The sequence below is a fragment of the Coregonus clupeaformis genome, chromosome 15 (assembly GCF_020615455.1).
Source record: "Coregonus clupeaformis isolate EN_2021a chromosome 15, ASM2061545v1, whole genome shotgun sequence".
Lineage (NCBI taxonomy): Eukaryota > Metazoa > Chordata > Actinopteri > Salmoniformes > Salmonidae > Coregonus > Coregonus clupeaformis.
In genome coordinates, this window is record NC_059206.1 from 16875691 (window position 1) to 16899733 (window position 24043).

Consider the following 24043-nt stretch of genomic DNA (forward strand, 5'->3'; position numbering starts at 1 on the left):
GAGAGAGAAATAAACAGTGAATAATGAAAAATGCTGTGCTAAAAATGTTGCCACCGGCTCTGAATGAAAGTAGTCCAGGCAAAAGGAGTTCAGGTTTTTCAAAACATGTTTATTATTTGGCATCATAAAAAGTCATTTAGGTTGTTCCAGTTGGTACGATGCGGTCATTATATCCCTTTAGGATGGAGGGATGAGGGTGGGTGAAGGGAAGGAAAGGAGGGATAAGGTTGGAGAAATAAAAAGCGCCGGTTGGGCGGGTTGAGTGAGGGAGGGCTGGCTGGCTGCAGTTACAGCTTGCGTCCACCAGAGTTCGCTCACTTGCTGGCGGAAGTGAGGTTGAAGCAACCACGCTGGTGGAACTGCATGTCCCTGACGCGACGCATGGACTGGATCTGGGGCTGGAAGGCACAGAACTCATTGTAGTGTCTGTAGTCACCACACTCAAACAGGTACTGGTAGCCTCTGTATCCGGGGTACTGGTAACCCACCCACCTGGAGAGAGGAGGAGAGGAGAGAAAGAGGGTCAGTTTAGTTTAGTTACAGTACATTTAAATTGATAGTATTTTTAGGCTGTTTTTAGATTAAATAGAAGTCATATAATGGAGTTATGTGTTTCCACTTAGTGTGCTACAGTTATAAATGTACCTTTGACATTTTATGACACACAAATACGACCCAGTCCTCCTCCCCATGACTGCCTGAATACTTCCCTTTATAGCCTCATGTTGTAGGCACAAGGCAAGGGACCTGCAGCTCTGCCTCAGGCTCTGGGCCATATGTCACTATACTGCTAATAATCTATTACTATTCTATTTCTAGCTTATCCTGCAGATATGAGCTTTATCACTGATATAGCTGATGATTTTTCAGTTTATTTAACCAGGTTCTCAGCAGCAGAGTAGCCATTCTGCTGTGATCCATAAAAATAGAAATGTGGTGTGTGTGTGAATGTATGTGTGTGTACTCACACTCCGCCGGGCACCCTCACGCTGCCCACTCTGTCAGTGAAGCCGTGCGCCCAGAGGGTGGGCACGTCATCCTCCTGGATCTCCATCTTATTGCCCTTGAAGTCGGAGAGCTCAAACAGACAGATCTTGTGCTCCATGCTGTCCTAGAGAGGGAAGGAGGGAGAGAGAATGTCAGGGCACAGTGTTGGAGGGTATTTTCACTAGCTACTGTATTAGCCCTGGTCACCAAATGTTTTTGCTTTAGCAAACTGTGTGTACGTGTGTGTGTGTGTGTGTGTGTGTGTATGAAAATGTGAGTGTGTGTGTGCATGAAAATGTGAGAGTGTGTTTGTGTGTGTGTGTTTGGCATGAGTCTATGTGTGTATGAGAACGTGTGAGTTTGTGTGTGTTTGGAATGTGTGTGTTCCTCACCATGCGGATGGGCCTGAGGGACATGAGGCAGTCGCTACGGTAAGAGTTGCTCCAGGTATCCCAGCGAGGGTACTCTCCCTTCTCCAAGATGAACATCTCCCCACGGAAGTTAGTCTGCTCATAGGCAACAAAGCTGGAGAGGGGGGGCCACCAGGGACAGGGGGGGCACAAGGGGGAAAGGGGGGAGAGAGGGATTAGAAGGCGGGATGAAATGAGTGTGAAGAGCTGTGAAAAAGTATAGGATCAGTGTTTGGGCTCAGATGTTAAGAGTGTTCCTGGGTTTTGGACTAGAATGTAGAGGAGCTTACTGATTGTGTAATCATGCCCTATACGTGTGTGTGTGATCTTGCCCTGTAGGTGTATGTGTCCACTTACGGGCCGCACTCAACGATGATACTGCGCACTCTGTCCATGCCGCGGTCACACACGTTCATGCACTCATTCTGGATCTCCATCATTCTGCCCTGGAAGTTCTCCTGGTCGAACAGCATGATCTGCAGGGGTCAGAGGTTAGATGACATCATCAACGGGAGAGGTCAAGGGTGAGACACTGTCCTTCTTCCACAAATATTGTATTCTATATTGGCCATTTTACCATCAAATTAGAACGAATATGGTGTATTTTACTACTGCAGGTATGTAACTACTGTAGGTCTCAGAGCCCTTTACAGTTGGGGCTGGTAACTACAGTAACTCAGTCTATCAATCAGTTATAAAGCTCCACAGTTGTTATTATGGCTCTGACTACCTGTACAGGAGCTTCCTTCCACTAAACCCAAAGCCACCTGTACTGATGTGAAGGCTGTAAGATGTCTGGGGTCATCTTAAGACCCACTGAATGAGTAGTAATGTTTCCAATCACAACAAACCTCCTGTATAATGCTCTATCCATAGTCAATTAACCCTGCTCAAATAAAGGCTAAAGGCAAATGGCTAACTTTAGACTGTTTGCTGCTCCCACACAATGGGTGGACATTACAATTTGAATCCAGCTCCTGTGCCAAGTGGGCTGTGTCTATATATAATGGAGATGTGGTGACTCACTCTGAAGTTTCCCATGCCAGGTTCTCCGGTCTTGGTGGCCTTGCTGGTGGCAGCGGGGGCAGGGGCTCCCTTGTCCTTGGCATCAGTGCCCTGGCTGGAGGCGGACTTGGCAGTCTGAGACATGGTGAGAGATCAGGAGATTCTGACAGAGAGCGGGAGGGAGATGGAAAGTATGGAGGGAGAAGGGGTAGAGGGAGGGAGAATGGAGGGAGGGAATGGAGAGAAGAGTGTGGGAAGAGAGGGGGCAAGGAGAGGATGGAGGGATTGGAGAGAGAGGACAGGGTTAGGAGAGGGATGTCAGAGGAAAGAGAGTGTGGAGCAGGCAGAGACAGTAAAAGAGAGGATGACGGAAAGAGGGAGAGTGAGGAGAATGGAGATGCAAGTAAAGAGAGGGAAAGAGAGAATGGAGGGGGAGGTAGAGAGATAGATTGAGAAAAAGAGGGACAAGGAGAAATACATTTAAAAAAGGTCAAAACACAATCAGGTAAATGTGTGGCATCTATGTTTTCACTACAGAGTGAATGTGTTACTATTTTATTTGTGTAAATAACTGAGGCAGGACACGGGGGCCACACACTTCCATAGGATGGATAAGAATCATCAAGGAGAAAATAACCATCTAATGTAGCAATCCAGCCTGGGGTCTGAGTGCTTCATGTAGGCCCTGAGGCCTGGGCCTCTGTTAGGGGCTCTGCCCCGCCCGAGGGTGACACACCCGGGCATTGTAGGCTGAGAGGAGTGGGCCCCTGTGTGCTGTTTGCCGCAGTGGATTGTGTGTGTGGGTGGGGTGTGTCCTTACCTGCGTGTACAGCTTGTAGTGCCGTGTGGGGTAGGTTGGCTCGTGCTGGCCCCCTCAGTGCAGAGGCCTAGCTTTTATACCCTGGCAAGGGCCGAACGCAGTGGCTCGCAGGACAATAGAAGCACAAGCGTCATCAGAGTTGGTCTGGACCAAAGCACCCCGGGTCATCGCATCACCCAGAATCCCCCCCTCCCTTGCTGCCTGTAAGCACTTTACTGTCAATGGAAAGCCCTGACAATGGCACTTTCCCCCTCTGTTAGTGCGCTGGGCCTGTAAACTATAGCGGCATATAGAGCACAGGAATGCATAGACCTGGAGGGCGCAAGGAGTTAATCCTCTAACACATACACACGTGGCTGCATTTAAACACACACACACACACACACATGCACGCACTCACGTACAGACACACACACGCAGACACACACACACACACACACACACACACACACACACACACACACAGTGTTTCTCTCTTAGCTTTCTCTTACTCTAAGAAAAAAACTGTACCTTTACATGGCTTAGTTTTGAAAAGAAAAATAATAATATACTTAGGTAAATATTTATGACATAAAATACTTTGAAGAAAAAAAGTTAATTAACAAAAGTTGCGATTACAATTTTTCTGTTCAAATCATATACAGTAAGTATGATTTGCCATGACTGATTTTGCTCTGTTTCTTCTTCGTCTTCTTCTTCTTCTTCTTCTTCTTCTTCTTCTTCTTCTATGTAGTTCCAAGCGCAATGCGTGAAAAGTAGTTTATGAATAAAGTTATGATCACTATTCATATATTTTCTAAATTATTATTATTTATTACTATTATTATTATCGAAGAAGACGTAAAGGATATGTAACCAGGTGATAATGTCTCACAGCACTGTCTGTCTGTCTGTCTCCCACACTCGTTTTACATGGAATAATGGCACCGGAGGGGATGGCTGCCGTTTTACGGGCTCCTAACCAATTCTGCTATTTTGAGTGTTTTTTCGCATTGTTTGTAACTTATTTTGTTCATAATGTTGATGCTACTGTCTCTTATGACCGAAAAGAGCTTCTGGATATCAGAACAGTGATTACTCACCTCGAACTGGACAAATATTTTTTCTTTAATGAGTCGGACGCGAAGGATATAATGTTGATCCCAGACAAGGCCCAAATCCCAGTTTTTCGCATGAAGAAAATAAGGAAATACAGGGGGCGGAGATCAGGGTGCCTTGTGAGAATTTGTCGCGAGTGGGTAACCCGCCTCTACCATCTGTTCTATTAGCCAACGTACAATCACTGGAGACTAAACTGGATGAGCTCCGTTCGAGACTATCTTACCAACAGGACATTAAAAACTGTAATATCTTATGTTTCACCGAGTCGTGGCTGAACTACGACACGGATAACATACAGTTGGCTGGGTTTCCGTGTATCGGCAAGAGACAGAACAGCTACGTCCGGTAAGACGAAGGGTGGGGGTGTGTGTCTATTTGTCAATAACAGCTGGTGCGCGATGTCTAATATTAAGGTAGTCTCGAGATATTGCTAGCCTGAGGTAGAGTACCTCATGATAAGCTGTAGACCACACTATCTACCAAGAGAGTCTTCATCTTGTGATGAGTGTGATGGAAAGGAGTCAGGCGCAGGAGGGTAATCACCGAATACAGTTTATTCCTTCGTAGACACACAAATGCACTCAAATAGCGATCAACGAAACAGGCACAGGGGAAACAATCATCCCTGGCAAATACACTGTAACGGATATCCAATAATACATAGGCACAGGGGGTAGAGGGAACACTTATACACAGACTAATTAGGGGATAGGAACCAGGTGTGTGTGATTGACAAGACAAGACAATTGTGATGATGATTGGGGCGGCAGTGGTTAGTAAGCCAGTAACGACGAACGCCGAAGCCTGCCCGACCAAGGAGGGGAGGCAGCCTCGGTCGAAGTCGTGACAGTACCCCCCCTTGATGCGCAGCTCCAGCAGCGCACCGACCCCAGCCTCGGGGACGGCCAGGAGGACGCGGAGCAGGGCGAGCCGGATGACGCTGGAAATCCCGCAACAGGGAGGGATCGAGGATATACCTCACCGGGACCCAGCACCGTTCCTCCGGACCGTACCCTTCCCACTCCACGAGGTACTGAAGGCCCCCCACCCGACGCCTCGAATCCAGGATGGAACGGACAGAGTACGCCGGGGCCCCCTCGATGTCCAGAGGAGGTGGAGGAACCTCCCGCACCTCAGACTCCTGGAGTGGACCAACCACCACCGGCCTGAGGAGAGACACATGAAATGAGGGGTTAATACGGTAATCGGGGAAGTAATAAACGATACGTGACCTCGTTGATTCTCCTCGGGACTTTGATCGGCCCCACAAACCGCGGGCTCAGCTTCCAGCAGGGCAGGCGGAGCGGCAGATTCCGGGTCGAGAGCCAGACCGGATTCCCCGGTACAAAGACCGGGGCCTCACTGCGGTGACGGTCAGCGTTGGCCTTCTGACGATGCACGGCGCGCTGGAGGTGAACGTTGGCAGCGTCCCACGTCTCCTCCGCGCGCCAAAACCAGTCATCCACCGCAGGAGCCTCGGTCTGGCTCTGGTGCCACGGTGCCAGAACCGGTTGGTAACCTAAAATACATTGGAATGGTGTTAGGTTAGTAGAGGAGTGGCAGAGAGAGTTCTGGGCAAATTCTGCCCATGGCAAGAACACTGACCACTCCCCCGGCCGGTCCTGGCAGTAGGACCGCAGGAACCTACCCACATCCTGATTTACCCGTTCCACCTGCCCATTTTATTTGGGGTTGAACCCATAGGTCAGGCTGACCGAGACCCCCAGACGGTCCATGAACGCCTTCCAAACCTTGGACGTGAACTGGGGACCTTGGTCGGACACTATATCCTCTGGCACCCCGTAGTGCCGGAAGACGTGAGTAAACAGGGCCTCCGCAGTCTGCAGGGCCGTGGGGAGACCGGGCAGAGGAAGGAGGCGGCAGGACTTGGAGAAGCGGTCCACAACAACCAGGATGGTGGTGTTACCTTGGGAGAGGGGAAGATCAGTCAGAAAATCAATACTAAGGTGAGACCATGGTCGTTGTGGAACTGGTAAAGGTTGTAGCTTACCCGCTGGGAGGTGCCTAGGTGCCTTACTCTGGGCGCACACCAAGCAGGAGGAGACACCCTCACATCCTTAGCCAAGGTAGGCCACCAGTACTTGCCGATCAAGCAGCGCACTGTACGACGACCTGGGTGACCAGAGGAGGGTGACGTGTGTGCCCAGAAGATCAGACGATCACGGATAAGAGCAGGCACGTACCGCAGCCCAGCTGGACACTGAGGTGGAGATGGATCTGTGCGTAATGCCTGCTCTATATCCGCGTCCATCGCCCACACTACCGGCGCCACAATGCAGGAGGCCGGGAGTATGGGGGTGTTGTCTCTGGGCCTCTCCTCTGTGTCATACAGCCGAGACGTTCTTCGTACCCGGAATGTATGACAGTGTAAAATCAAACCAGGTGAAGAATAGGGCCCACCTGGCCTGGCGAGGATTCAGCCTCCTTGCTGCCCGGATGTACTCCAGGTTACGGTGGTCCGTCCAGACGAGGAAAGGGTGTTTCGCCCCTTCGAGCCAATGCCTCCACACGGTCAAAGCTCGGACAACAGCCAACAGCTCCCGATCACCAACGTCATAGTTCTGCTCCACCGGGTTGAGCTTCTTAGAGAAGAAGGCACAGCGGTGGAGCTTGGGTGGCGTGCCCGAGCGTTGGGACAGGACCGCGCCTATCCCTACCTCGGACGCATCCACCTCCACTATGAATGGTAGTGATGGATCGGGGTGGGCCAGTACTGGTGCTGAGGTGAACAGACCCTGCAGTCTCCTGAAGGCCAGGTCAGCCTCAGCAGACCAGCGGAGCTGGGACGGCCCACCCTTCAACAGGGATGTAATGGGAGCTGCAACCTTGCCAAAGCCCCGGATAAACCTCTGATAGTAGTTGGCAAAGCCAAGGAAGCGCTACACCTCCTTAACCGTGGTTTGAGTTGGCCAATTACGTACGGCTGAAATGCGATCTCCCTCCATCTCCACACCTGAGGTGGTAATGCGGTATCCGAGGAAGGAGACGGACTGCTAGAAAAACATACACTTCTTTGCCTTGGCATGAAGGTCATTTTCCAACAGTCGGGCCAGCACTTTGCGAACCAGGGACACATGCTCGGCGCAAGTAGCGGAATACACCAGGATGTCATCGATGTAGACCACCACACCACGACCAAGCATGTCCCGAAACACCTTGTTCACAATGGACTGGAAGACGGATGGAGCATTCATCAAAACGTAGGGCATCACCAGGTATTCAAAATGCCCCGTGGTTGTGCTGAATGCTGTCTTCCACTCATCCCCCTCACGAACACGCACCAGGTTGTATGTACTCCTGAGATCTAGCTTAGTGAAGAAGCACTTCCAATGCATTGACTCAATCACTGAAGGAATGAGGGGAAGAGAATAACTAAATCTAATCGTCTCATTGTTTAGTGATCGATAATCAATGCACGGGCGCAGACCGCCGTCTTTCTTCTTCACAAAGAAGAAACTCGAGGAGGCTTGTGAAGTGAAGGGACGTATATACCCCTGGCCCAGGGACTCGGAGATGTATGTTTCCATAGCCTCCGTTTCAGCCTGCGACAGGGGGAACACATGACTCCTGGGAGGTACAGCGTCTACCCGAAGGTTTATCGCGCAATCCCCCGCCCGATGAGGTGGTAATTTAGTCGCACGCATCGAAATCGAGGTATTCTGGGGGAATGCGCACGGTGGAGGTACCGTCTGGACTTTCCACCGTGGTTGCACCAACGGAAACATCTAGACACCTACCCTGACACTCTCGCGACCACCCCGTGAGAGCCCTCTGCGGCCATGAGAAGGTGGGGTTGTGGAGTGCTAGCCACGGGATACCTAATACCACAGGGAAAGCAGGAGACTCAATAATCGAAAAAGTAACCTGCTCACAATGTGTCTCCTGGGTGATCATGGTGACTGGTATAGTGACTTCCGTAACAAACCCAGACCCTAATGGTCGACTATCGATTGCTCTGATGGGAAGTGGAATGGATAGGGGAACCAATTAAATGCCTTGACGGTGTGCGAATGCCCTGTCCATAAAGTTCCCAGCTGCGCCTGAATGGACTAGCGCCTTACACTGGGGAACTACCATGTGATCGGGAAAGTGGATAGGTAGGGTACAGTGCACAACAGAGGGCTCTGAACAAGTGTGGGTGTTCGATACCTGGGGTGATACGTGAGTGCCCTGCCTGCCGCCTCCAGGCCCAAAAGAACGTTGACTACGACATGTGGTGTACTGTCCCTTCACATGCCACCAGAGTGACACTGTCGCTGTCCTCCTCCGCTCTCTCGGCCGGCGGCTCCACCCAGTTCCATCTGCTCGGGATCCGAGTCGCCCGGGGTGGAAACGGGCAGACCCCTACCAGGACGTCCTCTGGCTGCCAGCAGGTTGTCCAAACGAATGGCCATGTCCATCAGTTTGTTGAAGGACGACATGGTGTCCCGGCAGGCTAGCTCCCGTCGGACGTCCTCCCGCAGATGGCACTGGAAATGGTCGATCAGGGCCCGCTCGTTCCACCCGGACCCCGCTGCCAGCTTCCGAAACTCCAACGCGAAGTTCTGCGCGGTCCTCGTCCCCTGCCTCAGGTGGACCAGCTGCTCGCCCGCCTCTCGACCCTCGTGCGGGTGATCGAAGACCGCCTGAAAGAGGCGAGCGAACTCCCCGTAGTCCTCCAATGCGGCTCCTCCTCCTTTCCACACCGCGTTGGCCCACTCCAAGGCTTTTCCACAGAGGCAGGAAACGAGGATGGACACCTTCTTCCGCTCCGATGGCGCCGGCCTGATCATCCCTGGCAAATACACTGTAACGGATATCCAATAATACATAGGCACAGGGGGTAGAGGGAACACTTATACACAGACTAATTAGGGGATAGGAACCAGGTGTGTGTGATTGACAAGACAATTGTGATGATGATTGGGGCGGCAGTGGTTAATAAGCCGGTGACGACGAACGCCGAAGCTTGCCCGAACAAGGAGGGGAGGCAGCCTCGGCCGAAGTCGTGACACAATAATATTTTTCGTAGCCGTCTATTTACCACCACAAACCGACGCTGGCACTAAGACCGCACTCAACGTGTTGTAGAAGGCCATAAGCAAACAAGAAAACGCTCATCCAGAAGCGGCACTCCTAGTAGCCGGGGACTTTAATGCAGGCAAACTTAAATCCGTTTGACCTCATTTCTACTAGCATGTCACATGTGCAACCAGAGGAAAAGAAAACTCTAGACCACCTTTACTCCACACACATGTACAAAGCTCTCCCTCGCCCTCCATTTGGAAAATCGGACCATAATTCCCCCTCAGGAGACTGAAAAGATTTGGCATGGGTCCCCAGATCCTCAAAAGGTTATACAGCTTCACCATCAAGAGCATCCTGACCTGTTACATCACCTCCTGGTATGGCAACTGCTCGGCATTCGACCATAAGGCGTTACCAAGAGAATGTGTACAGCCCAGTACCTTACTTGGGCCAAGCTTCCTGCCATCCAGGACCTATATACTAGGCAGTGTCAGAGGAAGACCCAAAAAATTGTCAAAGACTCCAGTCACCCAAGTCATAGACAGTTCTCTCTGCTACTGCATGGGAAGCAGTACCGGAGCACCAAGTCTAGGTCCAAAAGGCTCCTTAACAGCTTCTACCCCCAAGCCATAAGACTGCTGAACAATTAATCAAATGGCCACCCAGACTATTTGCATTGAGACCCCCCCACACACTGCTGCTACTCACTGTTTATAATCTATGCATAGTCACTTTACCCCTACCTACATGTACAAATTACGTTGACTAACCTGTACCCCTGCACATTGACTGGGTATAGCCTCATTATTGTTATTGTATTGTGTAACTTTTTTTTAAACTTGAGTTTATTTAGGAAATATTTTCTTAACTCTATTTTCTTAAAACTGCATTGTTGGTAAAGGGCTTGTAAGTAAGCATTTCACGGTAAGGTACACCTGTTGTATTCTGCGCATGTGACAAATAAAATTTGATTTGATTTGAATATACAGACAGTATCACAGCATTAATAAACACAGAAAAGGGTGGTAAAGGAGGGTGATATGGAGAAAAGGAAGAGAGAGGAGAGATAGTAGAGTAAAAAGAGCCTGTAGGACAATGACAAAGCCTTAATCCTTGTCTTTTCTCCTCTCTCCTTACCTCCATCTTCCCTTCTCTCTCTACCCCCGTCTCTCTCCACCCCCGTCTCTCTCTACCCCCTCACCACAGGTCTTTATGGAAAGTGTTCATGTTCTACAACCATTGTCCAATCAAGTACAGGTCCCTCCATCGTATAGGTCAATGATCATGAAGTCATGGTTTTAAGAATAAAGGTGACTTTTTAAATGTTGTGTGCATCGTCATCCTTGAAAGATTGGGGGGGGGGAGGGGATCCGTGACACCGGTCAGAGAGAGGTAGGCTAATGACAGTCCTGTCCCTGCTCTTCTCTCTGTTGACTACTGCTTGACTAGCCAGTCACTCTACTGTTATCACACACAGACACTTTGCTGTTACAACAGGCAGCACTGCGCTGTGCTCTCTCAACACACAGTGCTGCTGTGAGCTAATTCTAAAGCTATCTGGCTAGCATCAGAGCTATGGCTATGACTAGTGGTGGAAAAAGTACCCAATTGTCATACTTGAGTAAAAGTAAAGATACCTTAATAGAAAATGACTCAAGTAAAAGTGAAAGTCACCCAGTAAAATATTACTTGAGTAAAAGTCTAAAAGTATATATATATATTTTTTAAATTAATGTAATTGCAAAAATATACTTAAGTATAAAAGTAAAAGTATAAATCAAATTGCTTATATTAAGCAAACCAGATGGCACCATTTAAAAAATTTAATTACAGATAGCCAAGGACACACTCCAACACTCAGACATAATTTACAAATGAAGCATGTGTGTTTAGTGAGTCCGCCAGATCAGAGGCAGTAGGGATGAACAGGGATGTTCTCTTGATAAGTGTGTGAATTTGACAATTTTCCTGTACTGCTAAGCATTCAAAAGGTAATTTTGGGTGTCACGGAAAATGTATAGAGTAAAAAGTACATTATTTTCTTTAGGAATGTAGTGAAGTAAAAGTTGTCAAAAATATAAATAGTAAAGTATAATAATAATATAATATGCCATTTAGCAGACACTTTTATCCAAAGCGACTTACAGTCGTGCGTGCATACATTTTTGTGTATGGGTGGTCCCGGGGATCGAACCCACTACCTTGGCGTTACAAGCGCCGTGCTCTACCAGCTGAGCTACAGAGGACCAAGTACAGATACCCCATAAAACAACTTAAGTAGGACTTCAAAGTCTTTTTACTTAAGTACTTTACACCACTGGCTATGACTATGCTACCGCAATGTGGCTAATGCTAAATGTACTGTATGTGGCCAACATAGCCAGTCATACAATTTATAAACAACTTATACCCATTATAACATAGTTTGCTCATGCCAAAACAACATGTGTTCCAGTGCCCTTTGGCAGTGATTACAGCTGTGAGTCTTTCTGTGTAAGTCTCTAAGAGCTTTGCACACCTGGATTGTAGAATATTTCCACATTATTATTTTTAAAATTCTTCAAGCTTTGTCAAGTTGGTTGTTGATGATTGCTAGATAGACATTTTCAAGTATTGCCATAGATTTTTAAGCCGATTTAAGTCAAAACTGTAAGTAGGCCACTCAGGAACATTCAATGTCATCTTGGTAATCAACAATTGTCCCTTAACTGCACAACTCTGGAGGGCTGGCTGAAGAGACCAGGATTGACTAACCTCATCATAAAAATGTTTTAGTCGTTTAGTAGATGCTCTTATCCAGAGCGACTTACAGTTAGTGAGTGCATACATTTTCATAAACTACTATAACATCTGAAATCTATCTGCAATGCCTTCAGAAAGTATTCATACCCCTTGACTTATTCCACAGTTTGTTGTTTTACAACCTGAATTCAAAATGGATTAAATGTATGTTTTTCTCTCACCCATCTACACACAATACCCTATAATGACAAAGTGAAAACATGTTTTTAGACATTTTTGCAAATGTATTAAAAAAATAAATACAGAAATACAGTATCTCATTTACTTAAGTATTCACACCCATGAGTCAATACATGTTAGAATCACCATCGGCAACGTCTTTCTGGATAAGTCTCTAAGAGCTTTGCACACCTGGATTGTACAATATGTGCACTCTGTCAAGTTGGTTGTTGATCATTGCTAGACAGTCATTTTCAAGTATTGCCATATATTTTAAAGCCGATTTACGTCAAAACTGTAAGTAGGCCACTCAGGAACATTCAATGTTGTCTTGGTAAGCAACTCCAGTATATATTTGGTCTTGGGTTTTAGGTTATTGTCTTGCTGAAAGGTGAATTAGTCTCCCAGTGTCTGTTGGAAAGCAGCCTGAACCAGGTTTTCCTCTAGGATTTTGCCTGCTTAGCTCTATTCTGTTTCTTTTTATCCTAAAAAAACTCCCTACTCCTTGCCGATGACAAGCATACCCATAACATGATGCAGCCCCCACCATGTTTGAAAATATGAAGAGTGATACTCAGTGATTGTCACGTTCGTTTACAGACAGGAGCGTGATATGCATACATGTTTATTAACGAATAAACACAACGACAAAACAATAAACAAACGATACGTGAAGTCCAAGGCAGCACAACACAACATACCTTAACACGGAACAAGATCCCACAACCCACTAGTGCCAATAGGCTACCTAAGTATGGTCCCCAATCAGAGACAACGAGCTACAGCTGCCTCTGATTGGGAACCACACCTGCCAACATAGATCTACACGATCTAGATCTAAACATAGAAAATGCAACATAGAACATACCACACAGAAAATACACACCCTGACTCAACAAATACGAGTCCCCAGAGTCAGGGCGTGACAGTACCCCCCCAAAGGTGCGGACTCCGACTGCACAACATAAACATAACAGGGTGGGGGCCGGGTGGGCATTCCGCCTCAGAGGCTGATCCGGCTCAGGGCGTGATGACCACTTACTCTCCGCCTCCCTGTTGCGCCCCTGGTCTGATCTGGACCTCGGCGCGCTGCTTCCCCTCTCCTTCCTCCCACGAAGTACCAAGCCCTGTCTGGACCCTGGTGTGGGAGACCCCGAACCTGGAGAGGGGCTGACGTCTGGGTCTGGACTGGAACCGCTGACTGGAGCTGGACCCGACGACGGTGGATCGAACTGCTCTGGCTCGGAGTGGAGCCGCTGACCGAGCTGGATCAGGCACCGGTGGAGCGGACTGCTCTGGCTCCGGAGTGGAGCCGCTGACCAGAGCTGGACTGGACCCCGGTGGAGCGGATTGCTCTGGCTCCGGAGTGGAGCAGCTGACCGGAGCTGAACTGGGCACCGGTGGAGCGGACTGCTCTGGCTCCGGAGTGGATCCGCTGAACGGAGCTGGACTGGACCTCGGTGGAGCGGATTGCTCTGGCTCCGGAGTGGAGCAGCTAACCGGAGCTGGATCAGGCACCGATGGAGCGGACTGCTCTGGCTCCGGAGTGGAGCAGCTGACCGGTGCCGGACCAGGCACCGGTGGGACAGGCACAGGCCGTGCCGGACTGGACACACGCACCACTGGCTTGGTGCAAAGGGCAGGAACAGGCCGGACCGGGCTGGCGACGCGCACCACTGGCTTGGTGCGAGGGGCAGGAACAGGCCGGGCCGGGCTGGCGACGCGCACCACTGGCTTGGTGCGAGGGACAGGAACAGGCCGGGCCGGGCTGGCGACGCGCACCACTGGCTTGGTGCGAGGGACAGGAACAGGCCGGACCGGGCTGGCGACGCGCACCACTGGCTTGGTGCGAGGGACAGGAACAGACCGGACCGGGCTGGCGACGTGCACCACTGGCTTGGTGCGAGGGACAGAAACAAGCCGGACCGGGCTGGCGATGCGCACCACTGGCTTGATGCAAGGAGCAGGAACGGGCCGGACCGTACTGGGAACACGCACCACTGGCTTAGTGCGGGGAGCAGGAACAGGTCGGGCCGTACTGGGAACAAGCACCACTGGCTTAGTGCGGGGAGCAGGAACGGGCCGGACCGGACTGGCGACACGCACCACTTGCTTGGTGCGAGGAGCGGGACTGGGTTCCTTTATTAACCCCCGCTCCTTCTGCTGCCTAACCAGCTCCTCTCGCCGTGCCTCTACACCTTCCTTCTCCCTTTTTGCCTCCTGTAGCTCCTCCCTCTGACCGAATAACTCCTGCTCCCTCTGAACCAATAGCCCCCGTAACATGGTGGCCTCCTCTCCTAACCTGCAGATCCGCCCTGTCGCTGCCTCCTGCTGCCTCGTCTTCCACACCGTGTGCCCCCCCAAAAAATTTCCTTGGGGTTGCCTCTCGGGTCTCCGTCGTCGGCACTCCTCTTCCCGTGAGGACTCCTCCGGGAGGCCCCACGAGTTAGGGAACAGACACTCGTCGTCGTCGTCATCCTCCGACTCCTCAGTGTAATACTGTTCCCACTCCTCTTCCCAAGGTCGTAGGGACCCAATCCGAAACCCAACCGGGTGCAGTGGTCGGGGCTCTTCTCTATCGCTCCCCGACCACCCCTTTAGCCCCCCCCCCAACATTTTCTTGGGGCTGCTTCTCGGGCCTCCTCCTTGGCCGGCTTCCGTGTTGCCATCGTTCCTCTCCTGCCTGGGCATTAACCTTCGCCCATGGCCCTTTCCCCGCGAATATCTCTTCCCATGACCACAATTTACCCACCTGTGACATGGCTATTCGCTCTTCCTGGGCACGCTGCTTGGTCCTCGTTTGGTGGGATCTTCTGTCACGTTCGTTTACAGAAGGGACGGACCAAGGCGCAGCGTGATAAGCATACATGTTTCTTAACGAATAAACACAACGACAAAACAATAAACAAACGATACGTGACGTCCAAGGCAGCACAACACAACATACCTTAACACGGAACAAGATCCCACAACCCACTAGTGCCAATAGGCTACCTAAGTATGGTCCCCAATCAGAGACAACGAGCTACAGCTGCCTCTGATTGGGAACCACACCGGCCAACATAGATCTACACGATCTAGATCTAAACATAGAAAATGCAACATAGAACATACCACACAGAAAATACACACCCTGACTCAACAAATACGAGTCCCCAGAGTCAGGGCGTGACAGTGATATTTTGTGTTCCACTAATTTGAAGGGGTGTCCACATACTGTTGTATATATAGTGTACCTCAAATGTTTCGTACCCCTGCACATTGATCTTGTACTGGTACTCCCTGTATATAGCTCTATTATTGTGTTTTTTATTGTGTAACAATGTTTTTACTCTGCATCGATGGGAATGCCTTATAAGCAAGCATTTCACGGTTAAGTCTACACCCGTTATATTCTGTGCAATGTGATTTGATTTGATCATTTGATTAGCCTAATGGTTAACCAACTATAATAGTTCATAACCACTAACTTTTTCATTTAAGCAGTCCGTTCCACCGTTAAATTGTAACCCATCTGAGTGTTTCCTGGTAAAGCAGCTGGAGAAAGTCTTGTCAACTGCTGATCATCCTCAAATCAAATTGTAATTTATTTATCCTATGCCTCGTAAACACCAGGTGTAGACTAACAGTGAAATGTTTACTTACGGGTCCTTTTTCAACAATCCAGAGTTAAAGATAAAAAATTAAATATAGTGACACAATGAATAAATACACAGTGAATAACAATGACGAGTAAAAATAACGTCTACAGTATATACAGGGAGTACCAGTACCGAGTCGATGTGCATTGGTACGAGGTAATTGAGGTAGCTATGTACTTATACGTAGGGTCTCTCGCTCTCTCTCTCTGTCTCTCTCTCTCTCTCTCTCCGCTCTCTCTCTCTGTTTCTCTCTCTCCCCTCTTGCTTTCCCTACTATCTCACACTCCCTCACTCCTTCTCTCTCTCTTTCCTTCTCTCACTCCCCTCTCTCCCCCCTTTTTTTCTCTCCCTCTTTCTCTGCCAGAAGAGATCTCTACATCCCAGCACCAAATGGAGCATCCTGCTACTGTGTGATATAAAACATGGATGCATGCTCTGATCATACTGCCAGATTAACTATGAGTAATGGCAGGAATAACTAAGAGACACACCATCAACACTACATGCTGCGGCTCAATGTGGGCTAACAGAATAAAAAATAAAAACAACAACTTAGTCATCAACAATCTAAAAGTCTTCCAGGCACAAGTTTAACTGTGTACATTTATTTTGAAGACGATCGGTTTGAGTCCTGTCAACCTTCCACAATGACATTAAACCGAAAGCTTCATTGATGATGTCATAATAACAATGAAGTCTTATCACACTGTTACGGTGATGTACAGATATGTACAGTGCATTCGGAAAGTATTCAGACCCCTTGACTTTTTCCACATTTTGTTACGTTACAGCCTTATTCTAAAATTGATTCAATTGTTGTTTTTCCTCATCAATCTACACACAATACCCCATAATGACAAAGCAAAAACAGGTTTTTAGAACCTTTTGCTAATTTATTAAAATAAAAAAACGGAAATATCACATTTACATAACTATTCAGAACTTTTACTCAGTACTTTGTTGAAGCACCTTTGGCAGCGATTCCAGCCTCGAGTCTTCTTGGGGATGATGCTACAAGCTTGGCACACCTGTATTTGCGGAGTTTCTCCCATTCTTCTCTGCAGATCCTCTCAAGCTCTGTCAGGTTGGATGGGGAGCGTCGCTGCACAGCTATTTTCAGGTCTCTACAGAGATGTTCGATCGGGTTCAAATCCGGGCTCTGGCTGGGCCACTCAAGGACATTCATAGACTTGTCCTGAAGCCATTCCTGCGTTGTCTTGGCTGTGTGCTTAGGGTTGTTCTTCTTTTGGAAGGTGAACCTTCGCCCCAGTCTGAGGTCCTGAGCACTCTGGAGTAGGTTTTCATCAAGGATCTCTCTGTACTTTGCGCTGTTCATATTTCCCTCGATCCTGACTAGTCTTCCAGTCCCTGCCGCTGAAAAACATCCCCACAGCATGATGCTGCCACCACCATGCTTCACCGTAGGGATGGTGCCAGGTTTCCTCCAGACGCAACGGTTGGCATTCAGGCCAAAAAGTTACATCTTGGTTTCATCAGACCAGAGAATCTTGTTTCTCATGGTCTGAGAATCCTTTAGGTGCCTTTTGGCAAACTACAAGCGGGCTGTCATGTGCCATTTACTGAGGAGTGGCTTCCATCTGGCCACTCTACCATAAAGGCCTGATTGGTGGAGTGCTGCAGAGATGGTTGTCCTTCTGGAAGGTTCTCCCATCTCCACAGAGGAACTCGTCAGAGTGACCATTTAGTTTTTGGTCACCTCCCTGACCAAGGCCCTTCTCCCCTGATTGCTCAGTTTGGCCGGGCGGCCAGCTCTAGGAAGAGTCTTGGTGGTTCCAAACTGGAGGCCATTGTGTTCTTGGGGACCTTCAATGCTGCAGCAATTTTTTGGTACCCTTCCCCAGATCTGTGATCCTTCCCCAGCTCTACGGATAATTCCTTCGACCTCATGGCTTGGTTTTTGCTCTGACATGCACTGTCAACTGTGGGACCTTATATAGACAGGTGTGTGCCTTTCCAAATCAGGTCCAATCAATTGAATTTACCACAGGTGGACTCCAATCAAGTTGTAGAAACATCTCAAGGATGATCAATGGAAACAGGATGCACCTGAGCTCAATTTCAAGTCTCATAGCAAAGGGTCTGAATACTTATGTAAATAAGGTATTTCTGTTTCTAAACATTTCTAAAAACCTGTTTTTGTTTTGTCATTATGGGGTATTGTGTGTAAATTGATGAGGAAAACATAGTATTTAATCAATTTTAGAATAAGGCTGTAACATATAAGGTGGAAAAAGTCAATGGGTCTGAATACTTTCAGAATGCACTGTATATAGATACATTACTTTATTATTTGGGGGAAATAGGGGACAGTGACTGTAGCAGAGCAGGTGAGGTGAACCAGATTGTGATAGACAATGAAACAGACAGGTCTCTCTCTACAGGTGAGTAAAGGACATGACAAGCTTGTCAACAGAGAGGAGATGTAGGAGATGGTCATCCGCTAGGCTTTGGGGACACAGCTAGCTAGTTTACATACTCATAAGAAAACATGAGGTGTGAATGATAGAAATAGAGAAGATTTGAAAGGGAGAGATGGTGAGGAAGAGAGAGGGAGAGACAAGAAGTGAGAGTGAGAAATAGACAGTGTAGGCTACTGTACATGGCTTTGAGGGCATCCTCCTCCCCTCCTCCTCTTCTTGACATGCTCTCTAAGTGCCCTTCTCTCCTCCTCTTCTTGACATGCTCTCTAAGTGCCCTTTTCTCCTCCTCTTCTTGACATGCTCTCTAAGTGCCCTTCTCACCTCCTCGCCCCTTGACATGCTCTCTAAGTGCCCTTCTCTCCTCCTCGCCCCTTGACATGCTCTCTAAGTGCCCTTCTCTCCTCCTCTTCTTGACATGCTCTCTAAGTGCCCTTCTCTCCTCCTCCTCTTGACATGCTCTCTAAGTGCCCTTCTCTCCTCCTCGCCCCTTGACATGCTCTCTAAGTGCCCTTCTCTCCTCCTCTTCTTGACATGCTCTCTAAGTGCCCTTCTCTCCTCCTCGCCCCTTGACATGCTCTCTAAGTGCCCTTCTCTCCTCCTCTTCTTGACATGCTCTCTAAGTGCCCTTCTCTCCTCCTCGCCCCTTGACATGCTCTCTAAGTGCCCTTCTCTCCTCCTCTTCTTGACATGCTCTCTAAGTGCCCTTCTCTCCTCCTCTTCTTGACATGCTCTCTAAGTGCCCTTCTCTCCTCCTCGCCCCCTTGACATGCTCTCTAAGTGCCCTTCTCTCCTCCTCCTCTTGACATGCTCTCTAAGTGCCCTTCTCTCCTCCTCTTCTTGACATGCTCTCTAAGTGCCCTTCTCTCCTCCTCTTCTTGACATGCTCTCTAAGTGCCCTTCTCTCCTCCTCTTCTTGACATTCTCTCTAAGTGCCCTTCTCTCCTCCTCGCCCCTTGACATGCTCTCTAAGTGCCCTTCTCTCCTCCTCTTCTTGACATGCTCTCTAAGTGCCCTTCTCTCCTCCTCGCCCCTTGACATGCTCTCTAAGTGCCCTTCTCTCCTCCTCCTCTTGACATGCTCTCTAAGTGCCCTTCTCTCCTCCTCTTCTTGACATGCTCTCTAAGTGCCCTTCTCTCCTCCTCTTCTTGACATGCTCTCTAAGTGCCCTTCTCTCCTCCTCTTCTTGACATGCTCTCTAAGTGCCCTTCTCTCCTCCTCTTCTTGACATGCTCTCTAAGTGCCCTTCTCTCCTCCTCGCCCCTTGACATGCTCTCTAAGTGCCCTTCTCTCCTCCTCCTCTTGACATGCTCTCTAAGTGCCCTTCTCTCCTCCTCTTCTTGACATGCTCTCTAAGTGCCCTTCTCTCCTCCTCTTCTTGACATGCTCTCTAAGTGCCCTTCTCTCCTCCTCTTCTTGACATGCTCTCTAAGTGCCCTTCTCTCCTCCTCCTCTTGACATGCTCTCTAAGTGCCCTTCTCTCCTCCTCTTCTTGACATGCTCTCTAAGTGCCCTTCTCTCCTCCTCCTTTTGACATGCTCTCTAAGTGCCCTTCTCTCCTCCTCCTCTTGAATGCTCTCCAAGTGCCCTTCTCTCCTACTCCTCTTGACATGCTCTCTAAGTGCCCTTCTCTCCTCCTCCTCTTGACATGCTCTCTAAGTGCCCTTCTCTCCTACTCCTCTTGACATGCTCTCTAAGTGCCCTTCTCTCCTCCTCCTCTTGACATGCTCTCTAAGTGCCCTTCTCTCCTACTCTTCTTGACATGCTCTGTAAGTGCCCTTCTCTCCTCCTCTTCTTGACATACTCTCTAAGTGCCCTTCTCTCCTCATCTTCTCCCTATCTCTGGCCCTGGGTGATACTGTGGTGTCTGCACTTCTGGCCCTCTATAGATTAACCCTGCTTTTGTCGGCGGGACAAAGAGAGGCCCCTCCCCGCTGCTGAGCCGGGGCTTTCAGCGTGGCCCTTTGCCAGGGGAGGCTTTAAAAGGGTGGGGGCGCGTGAGTCCTCTCACTCTCATTCCAGGACAGCCAAGGGCATCAAAGCAAGGTGAGTCCCTCTGTCCCACCCATAGAACCACAGCACCAGCCTGATCATCCACTCAGCAAGCCAGGCAGGCAGGCAGGTTGAGCAGGGCAGAGTACCCAGGGTAGGGTAGCAGGCCCCATACTGACTTGGTCTGTCCCCCACCACTTCACGCCGCAGCCAAGCAGGCCCAGGGGCCTAACTCTGGGCGGTGGGAACAGGGACCAGGGGCCGACATAGGATGGACAGAGAAAGAGAGATGGAGTGAGGAGAAAAAATGGGAAAAAGAGACATAGAGGAGTATCCTGGATATGGCCCCTGGCCAGTTGGATTTTCCTCATTCTAATCGGGGATCTGTAAATAGCTGCTGATTTTTTCAATCCAACCTCACACAATGGTCCTGCTGTCCAGGCCAGTTGCTCCACAGCTTATGCTTTTAGGCTCGCTGGGATACTAGCCTCACAGGCGTTTCAGCCCCGACCAACACATAGTTAAATCAAGCCTTTTAGCCCTGCATACAAAGCTAAACCAGCCTTCTCACATTCTAGAGCATTGGAGCTGTATGGGCCTTTTCAGTACAAAAGCAGGCCATGTAGCGTAGCATAGCGTAGCGTATCATAGCGTAGCTGCGGTCGTAGAGTATGAATAGTTTATACACATGGATGGAGTCCTGCTGTGCTAACCTGCCACTGGAAACTATTCTGGGGTTTGGAGCACAATGCTGCTCCATTTTCTCCCTCCACCAGCTATTTCATTTGTTTTGTGTTTTATTTTCACCCATATATTTGTTTGATGCTCAGTATTTTTGATATGGGCTAACTTTGTTTCCAAACTTTGTTGTGTGTCTGGGGTATGTGTGTTTTAATAATGTGAGAAGAAAGAGTGTGTGTGTTTGTGTGTGTGTGTGAGGGAGTGAGAGTGTGTGTATAATGTGAGTATGAATGTGTGGGAAAGAAACTCTCTGCAGTCTAACTAGCATCACGAGTTGTACATTGCACAAATGTAACATTCTGCGCTTAGTAAAACTACAATTGTTTATAACAGTCCTGCTATCTGTCCTCTCTCATTCCAGACAAGATGACTCACCATTGCACCAAGTTCTCCGGCCACTGGAAGGTATGTGAAACTGATTAACTGAGTGTGTGGATGACAGCACAGCTCAATGCATTATCTAAAGGTCTGCTTTGGCCCTGTTTCAATACTTTTACAATTCATCCTTTCTTGCAGTAGTCAATGATCTGAAAGCAATGTAGTGTACTTCCACCTATCCAGCCATGTCAGATCAGTGATTACCCCAAGGAAGGAAGAGGAGAAGGAAGGATGGATTTGTAAAGTATTTGAGCATGGCCTGCCTGTGTGTCCAGGAAAGCTCTTTAACAGAGGGCTCTGTGAGAAACAGGCTGAGCTCAGGACACACCGTTTATCACAGGAGCCTGTTCTGTCATAACAGCAGGGCTCGGGTCTAGACACACTATTTCTGTTCCCGCTGAACAGTTTACACACTGCCCAAATTTAGACAAAACAGACCACATTGCATTACCATAGTCTCATACGATTGGTCCATTTATCCAGGTTCATGTAACTGTCATTAGAACCGAATTGACCGATAGCACAGCTCTAAAGAGGGAGTTATAGAGACAATTATGGCTGCACACAAACCTCAGCTTTAACCTGTCCCGGTAAATAGATAGATACAGTATGTAACTCATGTGTCTCTCTCTCTGCCCCTCTCAGATCATTGTCTTCGACGAGGAGTGCTTCCAGGGCCGTCGCCATGAGTTCACCTCCGAGTGCTGCAATGTGATGGAGTTCGGTTTCGAGACTGTGCGCTCCCTCAGGATTGAGAGTGGAGCGTGAGTACTCATACACACACACACACAAATCCACATACACATGCAGACACACTCACACAGACCTAGCACTGTATGGTTTCAGACTTTAGAACTATTGCTCACAGAAGCCGAGGGAAAATGATGATCTCTACGGAATCTCTGTCCCTCTCCCTCTCTCACTCCCTGTCCCTCCCTCTCTCCTATAGTTGGGTTGGCTATGAGCATGCTTCCTACCAGGGCCAGCAGTTTGTGCTGGAGAGAGGAGAGTACCCCCAGTGCGACGCCTTCGGAGGTAGCAACGCCTACCACATAGAGAGGATGACCTCCTTCAGGCCCATTGCCTGCGCTGTGAGTAACCCAACCACCACCCTCTCTCTCTCTCGCTCTATTCCTATCTCTTTCTACCGCTATCTATTGTACACTCTTCCTCTTGACTGACATCCTCTCCAACCGTCCTCTCCCCTCCAGAACCACAGGGAGTGCCGTATGACCATCTATGAGCGCGAGAACTTCCTGGGTCGTAAGGGCGAGCTGAGCGACGACTACCCCTCCCTTCAGGCCATGGGCTGGTGCAACAACGAGGTCGGCTCCCTCAGGATCCAGTCTGGAGCGTGAGTAGCCAGCCCTTAACAAAGTCAACCTCCCTCTCACTCTCTCTAAAAATCACATTTTATTCATCACGTGCTTCGTAAACAACAGGTGTAGACTAGCAGTGAAATGCTTACTTACTGGCCCTTCCCAACAATGCAGAGAGAAAGAAAATAGAGAAATAATAGAAAAGTAAACACGTAATACTACACTCACTCTCGAGCTCTCACTCCAATCTGCCTCTCTCTCTTACATTCTCTATGAATCTCTCTCATCCTCTCTCCAATTTCATTTTTTACTACTCCCCTAGCCTCATAGTAGCCATTACCGCCAACTGACTCTGAAATCTCTCTGTCTCTCTACCTAACAGTTTCGTGTGCTACCAGTACCCCGGATACCGTGGCTACCAGTACATCATGGAATGTGACCGTCACTGCGGCGAGTACAAGCACTTCAGGGAGTTCGGCTCCCACTCCCAGACCCCTCAGATCCAGTCCATCCGCCGCATTCAGCAGTAACCTCACCCCTGTTACCCAAAGCTTATCCCCACTGCTACCCAATGCTGAATAAACTGTCTTTCTAAAACATCACTGACCTACCAGCCATGCTTCTTCCTCTCTGAATGTATGCCAACTGTAGATGAAATGGTACTATGAGATATATAGCTAGAGACAAACAAACAATTAAATAAATAAATAAACAAACAATTATACAGAGGGATATTTAGACATGTTCGAGTACTTCTGACAACAATATATTCACTGGCCAGCAGGCGGCGCTACGTCTCCATGGGTCTCCAGTGATGGCTCTAAAAAAGTTAAATATCATAATAAAACGCGGATTGGTTAAATCAAATCTAACCGTGTGATGACGCACATTGCTGGATAGAATCACACACATTATACTGATGACATAACACAAAGCGTCCTTCCGTGACAGACCTGCTATGAGAAGGGTCAGGTGGACAGTGGAAGCCCAATTTTGCCATGCTTTCATTAGAATTTGCTTTCCATTTTTAAAATGCTTGTTCACAAGGAATCACTGTAGTATACTCTAAAGCGCAACAACATTTGTCAGTAATTAGTATTTTATAGCTATATAATGACTAACGGTCAATTCATGTTAAATGCCAAATGTCTAGGCTACTGGATCAGAGCTGGGTTCAAATACTTTTTCAAATATCTGAATTACTTTCACATTCATTTGAAGT

The 24043-nt window shown here is 48.6% G+C and overlaps 2 protein-coding genes across 2 annotated transcripts; one reads left to right on the plus strand and one right to left on the minus strand.

The window, feature by feature from the left end:
- Positions 1-88: 88 nt before the first annotated feature.
- Positions 89-3313, minus strand: LOC121582680 (beta-crystallin B1-like). Its single transcript, XM_041898661.1, has 6 exons — positions 3223-3313; positions 2424-2565; positions 1755-1873; positions 1380-1512; positions 969-1111; positions 89-492 (listed from the first exon to the last, which is right to left on the minus strand). The coding sequence occupies exons 2-6, from the start codon at positions 2544-2546 to the stop codon at positions 315-317; spliced, it is 696 nt and encodes a 231-aa protein (XP_041754595.1). The 5' UTR covers positions 2547-2565; positions 3223-3313; the 3' UTR covers positions 89-314.
- Positions 3314-20369: 17056 nt separating this feature from the next.
- On the plus strand, positions 20370-23420 carry LOC121583379 (beta-crystallin A4-like). Its single transcript, XM_041899558.1, has 6 exons — positions 20370-20437; positions 21486-21529; positions 22148-22266; positions 22452-22593; positions 22714-22856; positions 23204-23420. Exons 2-6 carry the CDS (start codon positions 21491-21493, stop codon positions 23349-23351), a joined length of 591 nt encoding a protein of 196 aa, XP_041755492.1. The 5' UTR covers positions 20370-20437; positions 21486-21490; the 3' UTR covers positions 23352-23420.
- Positions 23421-24043: the final 623 nt, after the last annotated feature.

Coding starts and splice junctions, on each gene's coding strand:
- LOC121583379 (XM_041899558.1), top strand. CDS start 21,491: ATGACTCACCATTGCACCAAGTTCTCCGGCCACTGGAAG. Junction 22,267..22,451: donor CTCAGGATTGAGAGTGGAGC/GTGAGTACTCAT, acceptor TCTCTCCTATAG/TTGGGTTGGCTATGAGCATG. Junction 22,857..23,203: donor CTCAGGATCCAGTCTGGAGC/GTGAGTAGCCAG, acceptor TCTACCTAACAG/TTTCGTGTGCTACCAGTACC.
- LOC121582680 (XM_041898661.1), bottom strand. CDS start 2,546: ATGTCTCAGACTGCCAAGTCCGCCTCCAGCCAGGGCACTGATGCCAAG. Junction 1,112..1,379: donor CCCTCAGGCCCATCCGCATG/GTGAGGAACACA, acceptor TTCCCTCTCTAG/GACAGCATGGAGCACAAGAT. Junction 493..968: donor GTGAGGGTGCCCGGCGGAGT/GTGAGTACACAC, acceptor TCCTCTCTCCAG/GTGGGTGGGTTACCAGTACC.